At 45.9% G+C, this 15,000-nt stretch overlaps 2 protein-coding genes across 4 annotated transcripts in view; both read right to left on the bottom strand.

Moving 5' to 3' along the window:
- LOC117404474 (AP-1 complex subunit sigma-1A) overlaps positions 1-4,311 on the bottom strand; it is a 5,550-nt gene extending 1,239 nt beyond the window's left edge. The window contains exons 1-4 of one of the 2 annotated variants that reach the window (XM_059020482.1): positions 4,108-4,311; positions 1,464-1,642; positions 798-906; positions 289-426 (exon numbers count right to left, since the gene is read on the bottom strand). In XM_059020482.1, the coding sequence (XP_058876465.1) occupies positions 289-426; positions 798-906; positions 1,464-1,642; positions 4,108-4,110 (429 nt within the window). In that variant the 5' untranslated portion in view covers positions 4,111-4,311. Of the gene's footprint in view, positions 1-288; positions 427-797; positions 907-1,463; positions 1,643-3,798; positions 3,978-4,107 lie in introns of those variants that run through there. The other variant, XM_059020483.1, reaches the window with a different exon arrangement.
- A 1,067-nt stretch (positions 4,312-5,378) lies between these two features.
- Positions 5,379-12,832, bottom strand: LOC117962359 (plasminogen activator inhibitor 1-like). Of its 2 annotated transcripts, none has more exons than XM_059020484.1 (9): positions 12,650-12,832; positions 10,202-10,440; positions 9,273-9,497; positions 8,637-8,831; positions 8,052-8,250; positions 7,513-7,613; positions 7,256-7,342; positions 6,698-6,781; positions 5,379-6,275 (listed from the first exon to the last, which is right to left on the bottom strand). In XM_059020484.1, the coding sequence occupies exons 1-9, from the start codon at positions 12,667-12,669 to the stop codon at positions 6,229-6,231; spliced, it is 1,197 nt and encodes a 398-aa protein (XP_058876467.1). In that variant the 5' UTR covers positions 12,670-12,832; the 3' UTR covers positions 5,379-6,228. The 2 variants fall into 2 exon arrangements, with proteins under 2 accessions (XP_058876467.1, XP_058876468.1); XM_059020485.1 differs by lacking the exon at positions 12,650-12,832 and adding an exon at positions 10,797-10,823.
- Between the last annotated feature and the right edge of the window lie 2,168 nt (positions 12,833-15,000).

The following is a 15,000-nucleotide window of genomic DNA, read 5'->3' as shown; positions in this document are numbered from 1 at the left end:
TAGTGACTCTGCTGTATCACAACCCCTCCCTGTAGTAACTGTGCTGTATCACACCCCCTCCCTGTAGTAACTGTGCTGTATCACACCCCCCTCCCTGTAGTAACTGTGCTGTATCACACCCCCCTCCCTGTAGTGACTCTGCTGTATCACACCCCCCTCCCTGTAGTGACTCTGCTGTATCACACCCCCCTCCCTGTAGTGACTCTGCTGTATCACACACCCCTCCCTGTAGTGACTCTGCTGTATCACACACCCCTCCCTGTAGTGACTCTGCTGTATTACACACACCTCTTGCAGCAGGTCAGCCTGCTCGATGGCTTTCAGAACACTCTTTTTCGAGGTGTCCTGAATCTCTCCCCCCATCAGGAACTCATCCAGGATAAAGTAGGCCTTCTCGAAGTTGAAGATGATATCCAGCTCGCAGACCTGCGGGGGGGTGAGAGCGGATCCCTTTAACATTTAGACAGCGAGCTCTCTCCGCACGCGGGGGGCACTGGTGTCCATCGGGCTGATCCGCTGTTCAGAGTGTAACGAGTGAAGAAACAGCGGCTCAGGTTTGTGACGATCGCTGCTTTTCTTCAGACTCTGCGGAGAGCAGAGATCCACACGAACCCCAGCAGCTGTTTCTTCACTCGTTTCAAACGGTGAATCAGCGGGATGGACTCCAGTGCCCCTCGCCTGACTGTCAGCACCTGATTTCTGTGGAGATCCGTCCCTATAACTGAATGGTACAGACCCGGCTGCAGTGCACTCCCCAGCGCTGACACCCCGCACCCCCCCCCCCAGCCCCCACTCACACTGCCAAAGTATTTGTCCAGCAGCTCCACGAAGCGATGGATCACCTCCAGGGTGATGAGCTCATTGTCCTGCTCCTCCACAGCACAGCAGAAATACAGGCTGGCGTACCTGAGAGAGGGACAGGGGACAGGGAGAAAGACAGACACAGAGACGGACATTTTTTCAACCAGAAATGAGAATTCATCTCCTGCAGCAACACTGCCCTCTCCTGGCCGAAAGCAGAACAGCAACTCACCACTAGGTTGCACCCTACTGCAGGGATCAGTGTACAGACATTTTCTTATCTGTCAAAAAGTCAGTCTAAACAGTAACCGTGATGAAGGCGCTGGAGCCCAAACGCTGGTCTGCTTGACTCAGTTTAGTTTCAATAACACTGATGAAGGCATTAGAGCCCAAACGCTGGTCTGCTTGACTCAGTTTAGTTTCAATAACACTGATGAAGGCACTAGAGCCAAAACGCTGGTCTGCTTGACTCAGTTTAGTTTCAATAACACTGATGAAGGCACTGGAGCCCAAACGCTGGTCTGCTTGACTCAGTTTAGTTTCAATAACACTGATCATTGTAACTAACTGAACAGTACAGCACTGGAGCTGCAATGTCAGTAGAACAATGCTGCTATAATTAGAAAGATCCGGGGCGGTCCAGTCCGGTCCGGTCCCCTCACCTCTTGTACACGATCTTCAGGTCCCTCCACTCCAGGAAGCTGCACATCTTGGGCTTGCGGGCCAGAACCATCTGCATGAGCTCCCGGACCAGCTTCTTCTTGTCTCTCTCCGAGGTGGGCGTGTACCACTTCTGCAAACGCAGCTTCCCCTGCCTGCTGAACAACAGCATGAAGCGCATCTGAGAGAGAGAGAGAGAGAGAGAGAGAGAGAGAGAGGGGGGGGGGAGCGAGAGAGAGAGAGAGAGAGAGGGAGGGAGAGGGAGAGAGAGAGGAGGAGGGAGAGAGGGAGAGAGGGAGAGAGGAAGCGAGAGAGGGGGAGGGAGCAAGAGAGAGGGAGAGAGAGAGGGAGAGAGGGGGGAGGGAAAGAGAGAGAGATAGATAGAGAGATAGATAGAGAGAGAGAGCAAGAGGGAGAGAGAGAGAGAGTGAGAGTTATACACACACACTGCTATACACACACACACAGCCTGCTGAACAACAGCATGAAGCTCATCTGAGACACAGAGAGGGAATATATGTGTGTGTGTGTGTGTGTGTGTGTGTGTGTGTGCGCGTGTGTGTGCGCGTGTGTGCGCGTTTCATGGTAAATCTCAAGATGGTAAATGTCTTCAGTTTATAAACCATTCAAATAAGAGAAGCATTTAAACCAAATAATAATAATAATAATAATAATAATAATAATAATAATAATAATAATAATAATAATGATTTATTATGCTTTAGTGTGGATATTTAGCGGTAAATCTCATGAATATCGAAGTGCTTCACTGATACTCTTCACTGCATGTCTGAAACGCATCAGATTAACTCTGGATATTCACCCCCTTGCTTGGTAAATGTTGACAGTAACCCGTAGAACTGACTTTTATACCAGCATGTAAACAAAACATAAACAAAGAAACAAGCCAGGGTGATCTGCGAGGCAAAACGTTCAAAAAAAAAAACAACACACACACTCATTTTACAAACGAGTCACTCCCTCCGTCTCTAAATGCTTCATCAGTACAAAGTCTGAAAAACGCTTCTCTTATTGTAATGGTTTACAAACGAAACTAAAACACAGGGCGTGAATTCAACAATGTAACCATTTAATTAGAAGCGAAACTGAATAGCTAAGAGCTTAGTGTGTAATAAAGCACAGAGAGGTGTGGTAAAGCATAGGGAAGCATGGTAAAGCACAGAGAGGTGTGGTAAAGCATAGGGAAGCATTGTAAAGCACAGAGAGGTGTGGTAAAGCATAGGGAAGCATTGTAAAGCACAGAGAGGTGTGGTAAAGCATAGGGAAGCATTGTAAAGCACAGAGAGGTGTGGTAAAGCATAGGGAAGCATTGTAAAGCACAGAGGTGTGGTAAAGCATAGGGAAGCATTGTAAAGCACAGAGAGGTGTGGTAAAGCATAGGGAAGCATTGTAAAGCACAGAGAGGTCTGGTAAAGCATAGGGAAGCATTGTAAAGCACAGAGAGGTGTGGTAAAGCATAGGGAAGCATTGTAAAGCACAGAGAGGTGTGGTAAAGCATAGGGAAGCATTGTAAAGCACAGAGAGGTGTGGTAAAGCATAGGGAAGCATTGTAAAGCACAGAGAGGTGTGGTAAAGCATAGGGAAGCATTGTAAAGCACAGAGAGGTCTGGTAAAGCATAGGGAAGCATTGTAAAGCACAGAGAGGTGTGGTAAAGCATAGGGAAGCATTGTAAAGCACAGAGAGGTGTGGTAAAGCATAGGGAAGCATTGTAAAGCACAGAGCGGTGACGTGAACTTCCTTTCTCAGCTCGTACACCTGTACACGACACATCAGCGCAGCTGAGTACTTCCCCCCCCCCGGTAACATAAATAAAACCATCAATTCTAATTATTGGAAGATAAAAAAATAATAAACGTTTTTGTAATTTAGATGTTGTTTGTTTTGTTTCTGTTTTTAATAATAATAATAATAATAATAATAATAATAATAATAATAATAATAATAATAATATTCGGCAACAACTTCCCCTCTCGAATTTCGGTTCGTCCGAGCGAAGCCCAGATTTAAAAAAAAAAACAAAAAAAAAAAAAAAAACGAGTCCAGCTGTCGTTCGGGGCTCGGGTTATTCCGACTCTGTACGAAGTATAACGACTCGACCCACAAAGCAGCGTCACCGTTCGAGAAGCTCGGCAACACTGACGCATTCTCAGCGCTACACTGTGTGTGTGTATCGAGGGAAACAGCTACACAGTAAACCAACATATAACAACAACGCAGAGTTCAGACGCCGTACGACTCATCTAACCACGCCCTCAGACCAGCCGGCCTACAGAGCAGCTAAAACAATAGTTATATATACATATATATATACATACATATAAACGCCGCAGCCTCGCAGCGTTTGTACTGAATCGATGACCGGCGTGCTTCGGATCGAGACAGCCCGCTGCAGAGGTTTCAATCCGGCGGATTTGGTAGCTTGTTTTTTAAATATAGAGTTCTAATTGTTTCTTTGTTTCCGGCAGCTGTTACCTGTCAGCAGCGCTCCAGGTGAGCGGCAGAGAGAGAGAGAGAGAGTCTCACCTGATACTGCTCTGTACTGTACAGTGGCGCTATGGGGGGTGCCGTACTCCCTCCAAAAATATATCACATAGCCCCCACCCCTACATGACCTCCAGTCTTACCATCTCGTGCGTGTGATAAATGGACCGGTCCCGAAGCGGTTCGGTTCAATCCGGGCTCAAATCAATCGGCGCTTGCTTTCCTGGAGCGAGCTGGTTAAAATCTCCGATCCAACACTGCCATTACTGTACCGGGAGGGAGGGGGGGATCAGGAAGGAAGGGCGAGTCGATTCGCACAGGCGCACACGAGCATCGAATTGAATGCTGGCCGGAGATTGACGGAGATTGCCGAACACCGCCCTCGCTGTTGTTGTCGTGGAACCAAACCGGCTCCGCCCCCGCTTCGTTCTCCTGTTGCTTGTGACGTCGTCCTCAAGGAGGTATCCATAGCAACCTTTGGTAACGGAGAGCCGGAGGCGAGTTAGGAGTTACAGGTCCGTTCAGTCAAAAATAGATCTAGCTAAGCAAATAAAAAAAACAGATTGCAGTTCAAGATGACGTCTTTGGATGATCATTTGTGCCATTATGACATTTTTTAAAAATATTATTTTTAATAGTGTATTTATATAAAGATCTAGATATGGGGCAGCAGTGTGGAGTAGTGTTTAGGGCTCTGGACTCTTGACCGGAGGGTCGTGGGTTCAATCCCAGGTGGGGGGACACTGCTGCTGTACCCTTGAGCAAGGTACTTTACCTAGATTGCTCCACTAAAAACCCAACTGTGAAAATGGGTAATTGTATGTAAAAATAATGTGATATCTTGTAACAATTGTAAGTCGCCCTGGATAAGGGCGTCTGCTAAGAAATAAATAATAATATCTAAGGGTATATGTTGCAATCACTGCTGTGAATCAATTTGTGGTTCATTAATAATAATAATAACTTGATATATGTGTTTTGAAATTTTAAAATGGTATTTCATCATTTAGTTGTGTCTATTTCTGCTATGCCCCCCTCCACCAGCAGAGGGCGCTATAGGATACTATAAAAGGCATGTAGTTTATACGCTGTGTTTTAGCTCATGAACGCATGAAATCAATCGAGTGCAATTCTCCGTTTGTCCACAAGAGGCCACTGCAGGACCAGTTTTCACCACGTGCAAATGACGCGACGAGGCCGTTCTCTGTGGTTTGCAGCGATGCCGTTATCGGGCTAAGCATATATATGTGCATGAATGCACATTAACGACCTGACATGTTTAGTTTTAGAAGAAATACGATGAGATAAATGTACAATATAGAGGAATAAAGGAACATTAATGGATCAATAAACAATATATATATATTGTTCTAAAACACACACTAACCAAAATCAATGATTCCAAAAGACAAAATCATCTTTCAAACATTTTTAATCACAAAGCCAAAAACACAACAGTTTTCCATTGTAATAATCCCTGATCAAATATCTAACTGCTACACAACAACCTCGCAAACAAACACATGAACCACACACACACACAGCAAGACACAAACCAAACAAAACAACACAAATCTGGACACAAAGTTGGAATAACTTGGATTAGAGACACAGTCTGAATGTAGACATTGCAGAACACAGTGCATGAACAGTTCCAGCAGGACTTCTCTCTCTCAGTGCAGTAGAGCTCTGAATTCAATCAGACTGCACGACGCTGCTATAGCTGAGCTTTCTAAAGCTCTCCAGTATGGCACCGCCATCATTTTGATTGAATCCAGGCTGCAGTTATCCTCCAAACACAGCGTGGGGTTTTTTGCAAACCATTTTTCTGCGGTCCCCGTTCTACCAGCCTCACCCCGTTGTAGCTGCCCTATACGTGTGCCAGCACTGCCCCTCAGTGTCATACAGAACTGTGGCAGTGCCTCCGAAGATCCTCTGGGAAGGGTATAGTTAGCACTCTGTGGTCCCATTCTGGCAGCCTCGCCCCCTTTATAACAGTAGCATTATTGCATTGCCATTGTAGGATCTACAGTGACAGGTTTTGTACGGTCCCCTACAACATATTATTCATAATAATAATAACAATAATAATAATAATACAAATATTAATAATTGTAAACTCATCCCTCCCAAAAAAACATTCCTTTGTTTCAATAAAATATATATTGCATTTCTTTGTAATTTCTCTACACATTGCTCAGGTGTATATATTATTATTATTATTTTTCTGGTCTGCTTTCACTCTTTGGTTTCGGGGCTGCAGGTCACTTCCCAGCCGGCTCCATGACTTGACCCATAAACAAAACAGCACCTGGAATAGAGAGCAGGGTTCAGACACGGGTTCAAAAACTACAAGAGACACTGACACACACAGAGACACACACACACACGAGCGCGAACGCACAGACACACACACACAGAGACACACAGACACACACGCACGTGAACGCACAGACACTCACACACACACGCACGAACGCACACACACACACACACACACACACACACACGCACGAACGCACACACACACACAAACGCACACACACACACAGTGGCTCTACAATGGCAATGCAATCATGGTTGTGTATTATACTGAGGGGCAATGGTAGCACAAGTATAGGGCAGCTGCAATGGGGTGAGGCTGGTAGAATGGGACCACATTGTGCAGACAGACATATAATAATAATAATAATAATAATAATAATAATAATAATAATAATAATAATTAGTCACCTGTGGGTTTGTGCTGCACCAGGAACAGGAAGGGTCTGTCAAGAGTGATTTCTAAAACTGCCATGCGAGAGAACAGGATCGCAGCTGCAGAGAGACAGACAGACAGACAGACAGACAGAGTCAGCACCACACGCCAACATCCAGCACAACCATTTACTAATACCAAGAGAACTCTTGTACCAAAAGAGAGACAGAGTCAACCAGACATATTAACTGATATAGAGACAGAGTCAACCAGACATATTAACTGATATAGAGACAGAGTCAACCAGACATATTAACTGATATAGAGACAGAGTCAACCAGACATATTAACTGATATAGAGACAGAGTCAACCAGACATATTAACTGATTTAGAGACAGAGTCAATCAGACATATTAACTGATTTAGAGACAGAGTCAACCAGACATATTAACTGATATAGAGACAGAGTCAACCAGACATATTAACTGATATTAGAGACAGAGTCAACCAGACATATTAACTGATATTAGAGACAGTCAGGGTCAGGGTTAGGGTCAGGGTCAGGGTCAGGGTCAGGGTCAGCTGAACTCACCGGTCACTGCAGAGCCCTTGGTTCCTTCCTCATCCACCTCGATCTTCACCTTCTGAAGAACCTTCGACACAAACAGGGGCTCCTCCACTGAGACAGAGACACAGAGAGAGAGAGAGAGACATTACACAAACTGTACCCTTCCCAAATGATCTTCACTGGCAATGCAGACAGATAGACAGTGGCGCTACAATGGCAATGCAGTAACGGTTCTGGATTATACTGAGGGGCTGTACTGGGAGCAGTGGGACGGTACTCACTGGTGACTCTAGTGAAGTCAGCTCTCTGCTGGTTGAACATGTCCCTCATGCCCAGTCCCGCCAGCGCCCCGTTGAGCTCACTCTCTGTCTCGATGGAGAACCTGGGAGGAGAAACACAGCAGAGATCAGCTTTAACATCCCTGCACCCTGCACACAGCCCTACACCCTGCACACACCCCTGCACCCTGCACCCTACACACAGCCCTACACCCTGCACACACCCCTAAAGCAATACAGTGCTCTCTCTCATACACACACAGAGCAGTTCTCCTCTCTCTCCCTCTCCTCTCCCCTCTCCCCCCTCACCTGGGCAGTACTAGTTGTCGGCTGACTCTCCTCAGGCCCCTCCCCCTCCTCCTCCTCCTCTCCCCTCTCTCTTCCTCCCCCTCACCTGGGCAGTACTAGCTGTCAGCTGACTCTCCTCAGGCCTCTCCCCCTCCCCCTCCCCCTCCCCCTCCCCCTCCCCCTCCTCTCCTCCTCCTCCTCTCCTCTCCTCTCCTCTCCCCTCCTCCTCTCCCCTCTCTCTTCCTCCCCCTCACCTGGGCAGTACTAGCTGTCTGCTGACTCTCCTCAGGCCTCTCCTCCACTCCCTCAGCAGTGCCCCGTTCAGCCCCGGAGTGAGAGCGGACAGGGGGACGTCCTTCTCGAAGGGGGACACCAGGAGCATGCTCAGCGTGTCCCCCTGGTACGGCAGCTCGATGACGTCATAGTCCACGCCGTCCGGGGTCATGAACTCGCCTGCAAGAGGGAGTGACATCATCAGAGTCAGAGACAGAGAGAATGAGGGAGTGACATCATCACAGCCAGAGAGAGTGTGACATCACAGCCAGAGAGAGTGTGACATCACAGCCAGGGAAATGGTTGTTGGTTTTAGAATTGTATAACAAAAAAAAATATTAAAAGGGCAAAACAATAATAATAATAATAATAATAATAATAATAATAATAATAATAATAATAATAATAATAATAATGTCTTGATTTAAAAACAATTTTATATATTATACTAAAATAAACTAAAACAGCTGCAATTAATTGCCAGAACTAGCTTGTAAAGGAGAAGAGATGTGGGTGTTTCAGTTTGAAATGAGCCTGCCTGACCCCTGCCTGACCCCAACACTCACCGTACTCGAAGCGAGCGGTCTGTTGCATCATGGGTACAAGCACGGAGCTGCCGTTGGCGCAGTGGAACAGCCGCTCGTGAGTGTCCTGGGGGTCAAAGGGCACCTTCCACTTGCCCTGGAAGTGAATTGCGTTGAGCAGCAGGAGGCGGGTCTCAGAGGACAGGGCGTCTGAGGACAGGAAGTGAGGTAGCATACCTGCCAGGGGTAGAGAGAGAGAGAAGGAAAGAGTGTGAGGGGCAGGACTACACCCCCCAGCATGCCTCGCTGTTATTACTACTGTAGAGGCATGCTGGGAGCTGTAGTTTACTGTTAAAACTGATTCAAGTTGCCGATTGTTTCGATTGCTGGTGCAGTCCTATAGGGCTAAAGCTATGTGCATTAAGCACTACAGTTCCCATCATCCCTCACGGTAAATAACAGCAGTGCAGGCATGCTGGGAGCTGTAGTTTTTACAAACCGATTCTAGTCGTTAATGACTCAGATTGGAGGCGTCTTCCTGGTTTTGAATTAATAAAGTTATCTCACTGCAAGTATTATATTGTCATATCTAATAATAATAATAATAACAACAATAATAACAATAATAATAATAATAATAATAATAATAATAATAATAATAATGCCGTGTCCTTTTACCCATGGTGTTGTCTGAGACCCAGTGGTTCACCACGGCCGTGGCGGTCGGCGTGTCCGTGAAATCGACCTGTCTGGGGCTCTGTTGGAAGATCTTGGTCAGACCGCGGCGGAACGGCTTCTCCAGAGGCAGCTTGCTGTGCACGAAGGCGGCGCTCGCCGTCTGCAGGGCGTCCTCGCCGGACAGCGACTCGTGGATCTTCCGCAGAGTCTGCGGTACCCCGCGACCTGTGAGAGACGAGAAATGAGGGAGAGGGACATGAGACTCCCATTGAAGAGGTGTGATCCATTCCCTGTTTTACTATGAGCTCGATTAACCACAGTGTAAAACAAAAGGTATAGATACTCAAAGATAAATTTAGCAGCAGTGTGGAGTAGTGGTTAGGGCTCTGGACTCTTGACCGGAGGGTTGTGGGTTCAATCCCCAGTGGGGACACTGCTGCTGTACCCTTGAGCAAGGTACTTTACCTAGATTGCTCCAGTAAAAACCCAACTGTATAAATGGTTAATTGTATGTAAAAATAATGTATAATGTGATATGTTGTAACAATTGTAAGTCGCCCTGGATAAGGGCGTCTGCTAAGAAATAAATAATAATAATAATAATAATAATTGAAACTCGTCATTAGCAGGGATGGAAATAAGACTCCGGCTGCAGAGCAGTTTGATCCATTCCTGGTTTCACTGGGAGTTTAATAATCAGACACACCTGAGCTTGTTACCTGAACACACTGTGGCCAATCAAGCTAGGAGTAAAACCTGGAATGGATCAAACCTCTATCCAATAGGAGTATTGTTTCCATCCCCGTTCTGATAATATGAGATTATTAACAACTGTTAGAAAGTCTCAAGCTCACTACATCTTTATAAACTTTTTTTAAATGAAAAAAACGCTTTGTCTTCAGAATTATAAATTAGCAATTTGAAATTACCCTGGACGGCGTATCCCATAGCATCGCGGACCTGCGCGTACGTCTGTCCCGCGGCTCCCAGCTGCACCATGCCCATCACGGTGGACACTCCGTACGGGGAAAACACCAGGTTCCTCTCCGAGGACGGAGAGCGGAGCGCCTCTCGGAAAACTCGCATCCCGAAATCAGCGTCCATCTCCGGGAGCAGGGAGCCCAGCGCTTCGGCAACTAGCAACAGCGATACAACGAGACTATGCATTCTGTAAAATAAATAAATAAAAATAATAATAATAATAATAATAATAATAATAATAATAATAATATGGCAGAAGGCATCAACTTATCTTTCTAACACTGATGTGTATGATTAACTAGCTATCGTCACATTTATACTAAATTAAATTAAAATAAGTTATAACGAAGTATGACGTGCTGTGTAAAGTATACACGTTTTCATTTACAGTCCTCGGCGAGATTCAAAGGAACTCAAAATGAAATAAAGTCGGTGTGTGTTATTCTGCTGCGCTGGCTCTGAAATAAATACATAAAACATTTGAACAGTCCTATCGCGCATCCCTTTTGTGAGTTTATTACACGCTGGTGAACTTTACTTCACCTCACGACCGGATCTCCCCCGGCTGATGACGTCAGTGCGTCTGTTGATTATGTAACAGAACCGGAACCAGCACATGTATCAAATTATTTTATCAGATGTTATTTCTTTGAATTTAATTTTATTCAATTTTTTTTTTCAAATGTACTGTTTTAGTTTCGTGTCGTGTGTGAATATGTATTTATAGGGTGTCATGTATGTTAATATGCTGTGCTCGTGAATGGGAGCCTGTGTGACGTTTGTTCCTCCCCTCCAGCTGTACTGAGTCATTTTATAACTGGATTGGAATTGCAATAATGAAAAAAAAACGAATCACAGAGTCCTGGTTATATAGGAATTGAAACTTGGCATGATAAAAAAGAAATGTATTTGGATGAATTTCTATCTGTTTTAAACCCACGGGGGTGTGTCGTTTTTCCTGCATGTTTTACAAGCTGTACCATAGAGTCTCGGTGTATAGCTGGGTTCGGGTGGGATCTCTGTTTGTATTGACTCAGAGACACGCAGGTTTTCCAGAGCAGAGGATCTGCTGGTTCTGCACGCCCTGTCTGAGGTAACCCAACCCCCCCTCTCTGTGCTTGCTGTGTGGTTATGAGTAAACCAGACTGGCACGTTACACTCACTTTACACCCTGCAGGGCTTGGGGAGGGAATATTTAGCCTAAAGGGAATCTGTTCTGTGCCAGAAAAAAAAACCACACGCGCACACATTAGCAATTTAAACTGCAATTGAAATGACAAACCGTGGACTTGCATTGCAGTGACGATCACTCCCCTGAGTGTATTTACACAGCAGGGTCACAGCGTTGTCACAGTCTGAAGTCTGTCAACGGTATTTTAAAAAAAATACACCACGCTTAAGAGATAGATAAGAATAAACTTGTGAGCGCCCACACTTACCTCTTACCTAGAAACCCTATACGTTTGTAAAGCATAGGGAAGCATTGTAAAGCACAGCGAGGTCTGGTAAAGCATAGGGAAGCATCGTAAAGCACAGGGAAGCATTGTAAAGCACAGAGAGGTCTGGTAAAGCATAGGGAAGCATTGTAAAGCACAGAGAGGTCTGGTAAAGCATAGGGAAGCATTGTAAAGCACAGAGAGGTGTGGTAAAGCATAGGGAAGCATTGTAAAGCACAGAGAGGTCTGGTAAAGCATAGGGAAGCATCGTAAAGCATAGGGAAGCATTGTAAAGCACAGAGAGGTCTGGTAAAGCATAGGGAAGCATTGTAAAGCACAGAGAGGTCTGGTAAAGCATAGGGAAGCATTGTAAAGCACAGAGAGGTCTGGTAAAGCATAGGGAAGCATTGTAAAGCACAGAGAGGTGTGGTAAAGCATAGGGAAGCATTGTAAAGCACAGAGAGGTCTGGTAAAGCATAGGGAAGCATCGTAAAGCATAGGGAAGCATTGTAAAGCACAGAGAGGTCTGGTAAAGCATAGGAAAGCATTGTAAAGCACAGAGAGGTCTGGTAAAGCATAGGGAAGCATTGTAAAGCACAGAGAGGTCTGGTAAAGCATAGGGAAGCATTGTAAAGCACAGAGAGGTCTGGTAAAGCATAGGGAAGCATTGTAAAGCACAGAGAGGTCTGGTAAAGCATAGGGAAGCATTGTAAAGCACAGAGAGGTCTGGTAAAGCATAGGGAAGCATTGTAAAGCACAGAGAGGTCTGGTAAAGCATAGGGAAGCATTGTAAAGCACAGAGAGGTCTGGTAAAGCAGATTTGAAAAGCAGACTCCACTGCACTCTGCTGCACTAACCTCATGTGTATCCAGTGTTATTGTCTGCTATTGAATATAGTATAAAGATACTGAAAGAAACAGAACACAAAATACAACCATACAAGTTCAAAGTGTTTCTGACCTGGTTTGAAGAAGTTTCATTGTTCTTGGAAGATCAGAGCAGCAGTTGTATTTCTTAGTTAAACTCTAGTCCTTTGTTCCAAAAAGCACAGAAGAGAATATCCAGTAGTGCGAGTCTCCCTCTCTCACTGTTTATCTCTCCTCAGTCTGCCTCTCTTTATACTGTAGTGCGAGTCTCCCTCTCTCACTGTTTATCTCTCCTCAGTCTGCCTCTCTTTATACACCTCCACCCCCTTCTCCTTTCTTACACCACAGACACATACAAGAGGAAGTTATTACTGAGGATGAAGTCATAGACCCCCCCCCCCCCAGGGGAATTAGTGGAACACACACACACACACACACACACACACACACACACTGTGACACACACAGTATCAGATTCTGGGTATATGGGGGCTCTGTCTGTCACACTTCCATGAACAGTAGCTGGACAATCACTTGTCAGATTGCCATGAAACTTGCTATTCCTGGTTCTAGACTGTCCTGTGCATGCTCTTGCTGTACGTCCTGGTCTTCGACTTGGTCCCCCCCCCTGAGAGCTCTGATTTGTGGTAATGGGGGGTGGTTGTTGCTGGCAGGCTCGCTGTGATACAGGCTCATTAGTTTGTGAAAAACGTGGGTTCGCTGCAGTACAGTAGAGTGAAGCCACAACAGAGCAACCCAAAGCATGCTGATGCGTGTCTCAAAGAATGCTGGGGGCTGGAAATATTCCATAGCCATGGAAACTGTATCCAAGCAACGAGAGAGAAAGAGGGAAATAGGACTAGGGGTACAGGACCAGAGGGCGTGTGCATTGTGATGTCATCAGTAGAGAATTTTAACAAACCAATCTCAGACAGGGTCTGAACTCAGAATTCCACTGGCAGACTGAATCAATTCCTTCAGTGTGTGTCAATTTCTTCATGCTATCTCGTTTTGGGACAGAGAATGTGTTTTACTACACTTTGAGAAGGGGCTGCTTCATTCTCCTCTCTGTGCTTTACTACACTTTGAGAAGGGGCTGGTTCAGTCTCTTCTCTGTGCTTCACTACACTTTGAGAAGGGGCTGGATCTCTCTCCTCTCTGTGCTTCACTACACTTTGAGAAGGGGCTGGATCTCTCTCCTCTCTGTGTTTTACTACACTTTGAGAAGGGGCTGGATCTCTCTCCTCTCTGTGTTTTACTACACTTTGAGAAGGGTCTGGATCTCTCTCCTCTCTGTGTTTTACTACACTTTGAGAAGGGGCTGGATCTCTCTCCTCTCTGTGTTTTACTACACTTTGAGAAGGGGCTGGATCTCTCTCCTCTCTGTGTTTTACTACACTTTGAGAAGGGGCTGGATCTCTCTCCTCTCTGTGTTTTACTACACTTTGAGAAGGGGCTGGTTCAGTCTCTTCTCTGTGTTTTACTACACTTTGAGAAGGGGCTGGATCTCTCTCCTCGCTGTGTTTTACTACACTTTGAGAAGGGGCTGGATCTCTCTCCTCTCTGTGTTTTACTACACTTTGAGAAGGGGCTGGTTCAGTCTCCTCTCTGTGTTTTACTACACTTTGAGAAGGGGCTGACAGGGTCAGAGAGTGAGAGGGTGAGAGGGTCAGTGAATCCACACATTGTGAAAGCTCTGAGTCAGTGTGAGACAATTCCTGTGGGTCGAGGGCCAGCATGGGCTCGTTTCACAAGAGGGGTCCTCCCTAAATTAGGGGCTCCCTCTCCCTCCCTCCCTCCATCAGGTACAGTGCAATCATTAACCTGTCCCCTGCAACACGCTGCCCCCTAGAGAATGTAAGACAGACCAGGTTTACAGTTATCAAGGGGGCTAGACTTGAGTCTTATATTATCCATTAATGAGATGAAGAAGAAAAGTCATCCAAATTATCAGAGAACTCTCTTTTAATAACGGGGTACAATGTTTCAGCCCATTACATTACTTTTTGTTATATAATACTTGGGTTTTACACTATTACACTATTTATAGACAGAGACAGTTAGAGCCAAGAACCTTTCCCTAAACATCTGCTGTTGATGCCCTGCCTGCCCCCCCCCCCCCCCCCTCGCTGACACACCGTTTCATCCTCACGCACCCCCCTGTCTAAGGCTGCCTGTCTGTCTGTCCTGACTGACACGTCCCCTGACTCACCCCCCTCCGAGCGCTGCTGAACTCTGGCCTGGTCGCTGACTCACCCCCCCCCATCCCCCCCCCCCCCGGCTTCATATCACACACACGACCTCCGATCTGTCACTGGAATCTACAGCATCATTTCAGCTGGAACTGGAATTGCACAAAATACCATTGGAACCGGAATGACAGGAAACAGCTTTGCTGTGTTTGTGATTGGAATTCTAATTATAACTGACCCCCGGTCTGACAAA

This window comes from Acipenser ruthenus, unplaced genomic scaffold (assembly GCF_902713425.1).
Source record: "Acipenser ruthenus unplaced genomic scaffold, fAciRut3.2 maternal haplotype, whole genome shotgun sequence".
Classification (NCBI taxonomy): Eukaryota; Metazoa; Chordata; class Actinopteri; order Acipenseriformes; family Acipenseridae; genus Acipenser; species Acipenser ruthenus.
This window is presented reverse-complemented; position numbering and strand designations above follow the sequence as displayed.

Coding starts and splice junctions, on each gene's coding strand:
- LOC117962359 (XM_059020484.1), bottom strand. CDS start 12,669: ATGAAACTTCTTCAAACCAG. Junction 8,251..8,636: donor GACCGCTCGCTTCGAGTACG/GTGAGTGTTGGG, acceptor TCCCTCTTGCAG/GCGAGTTCATGACCCCGGAC. Junction 7,614..8,051: donor AGACAGCTAGTACTGCCCAG/GTGAGGGGGAGG, acceptor TTCTCCTCCCAG/GTTCTCCATCGAGACAGAGA.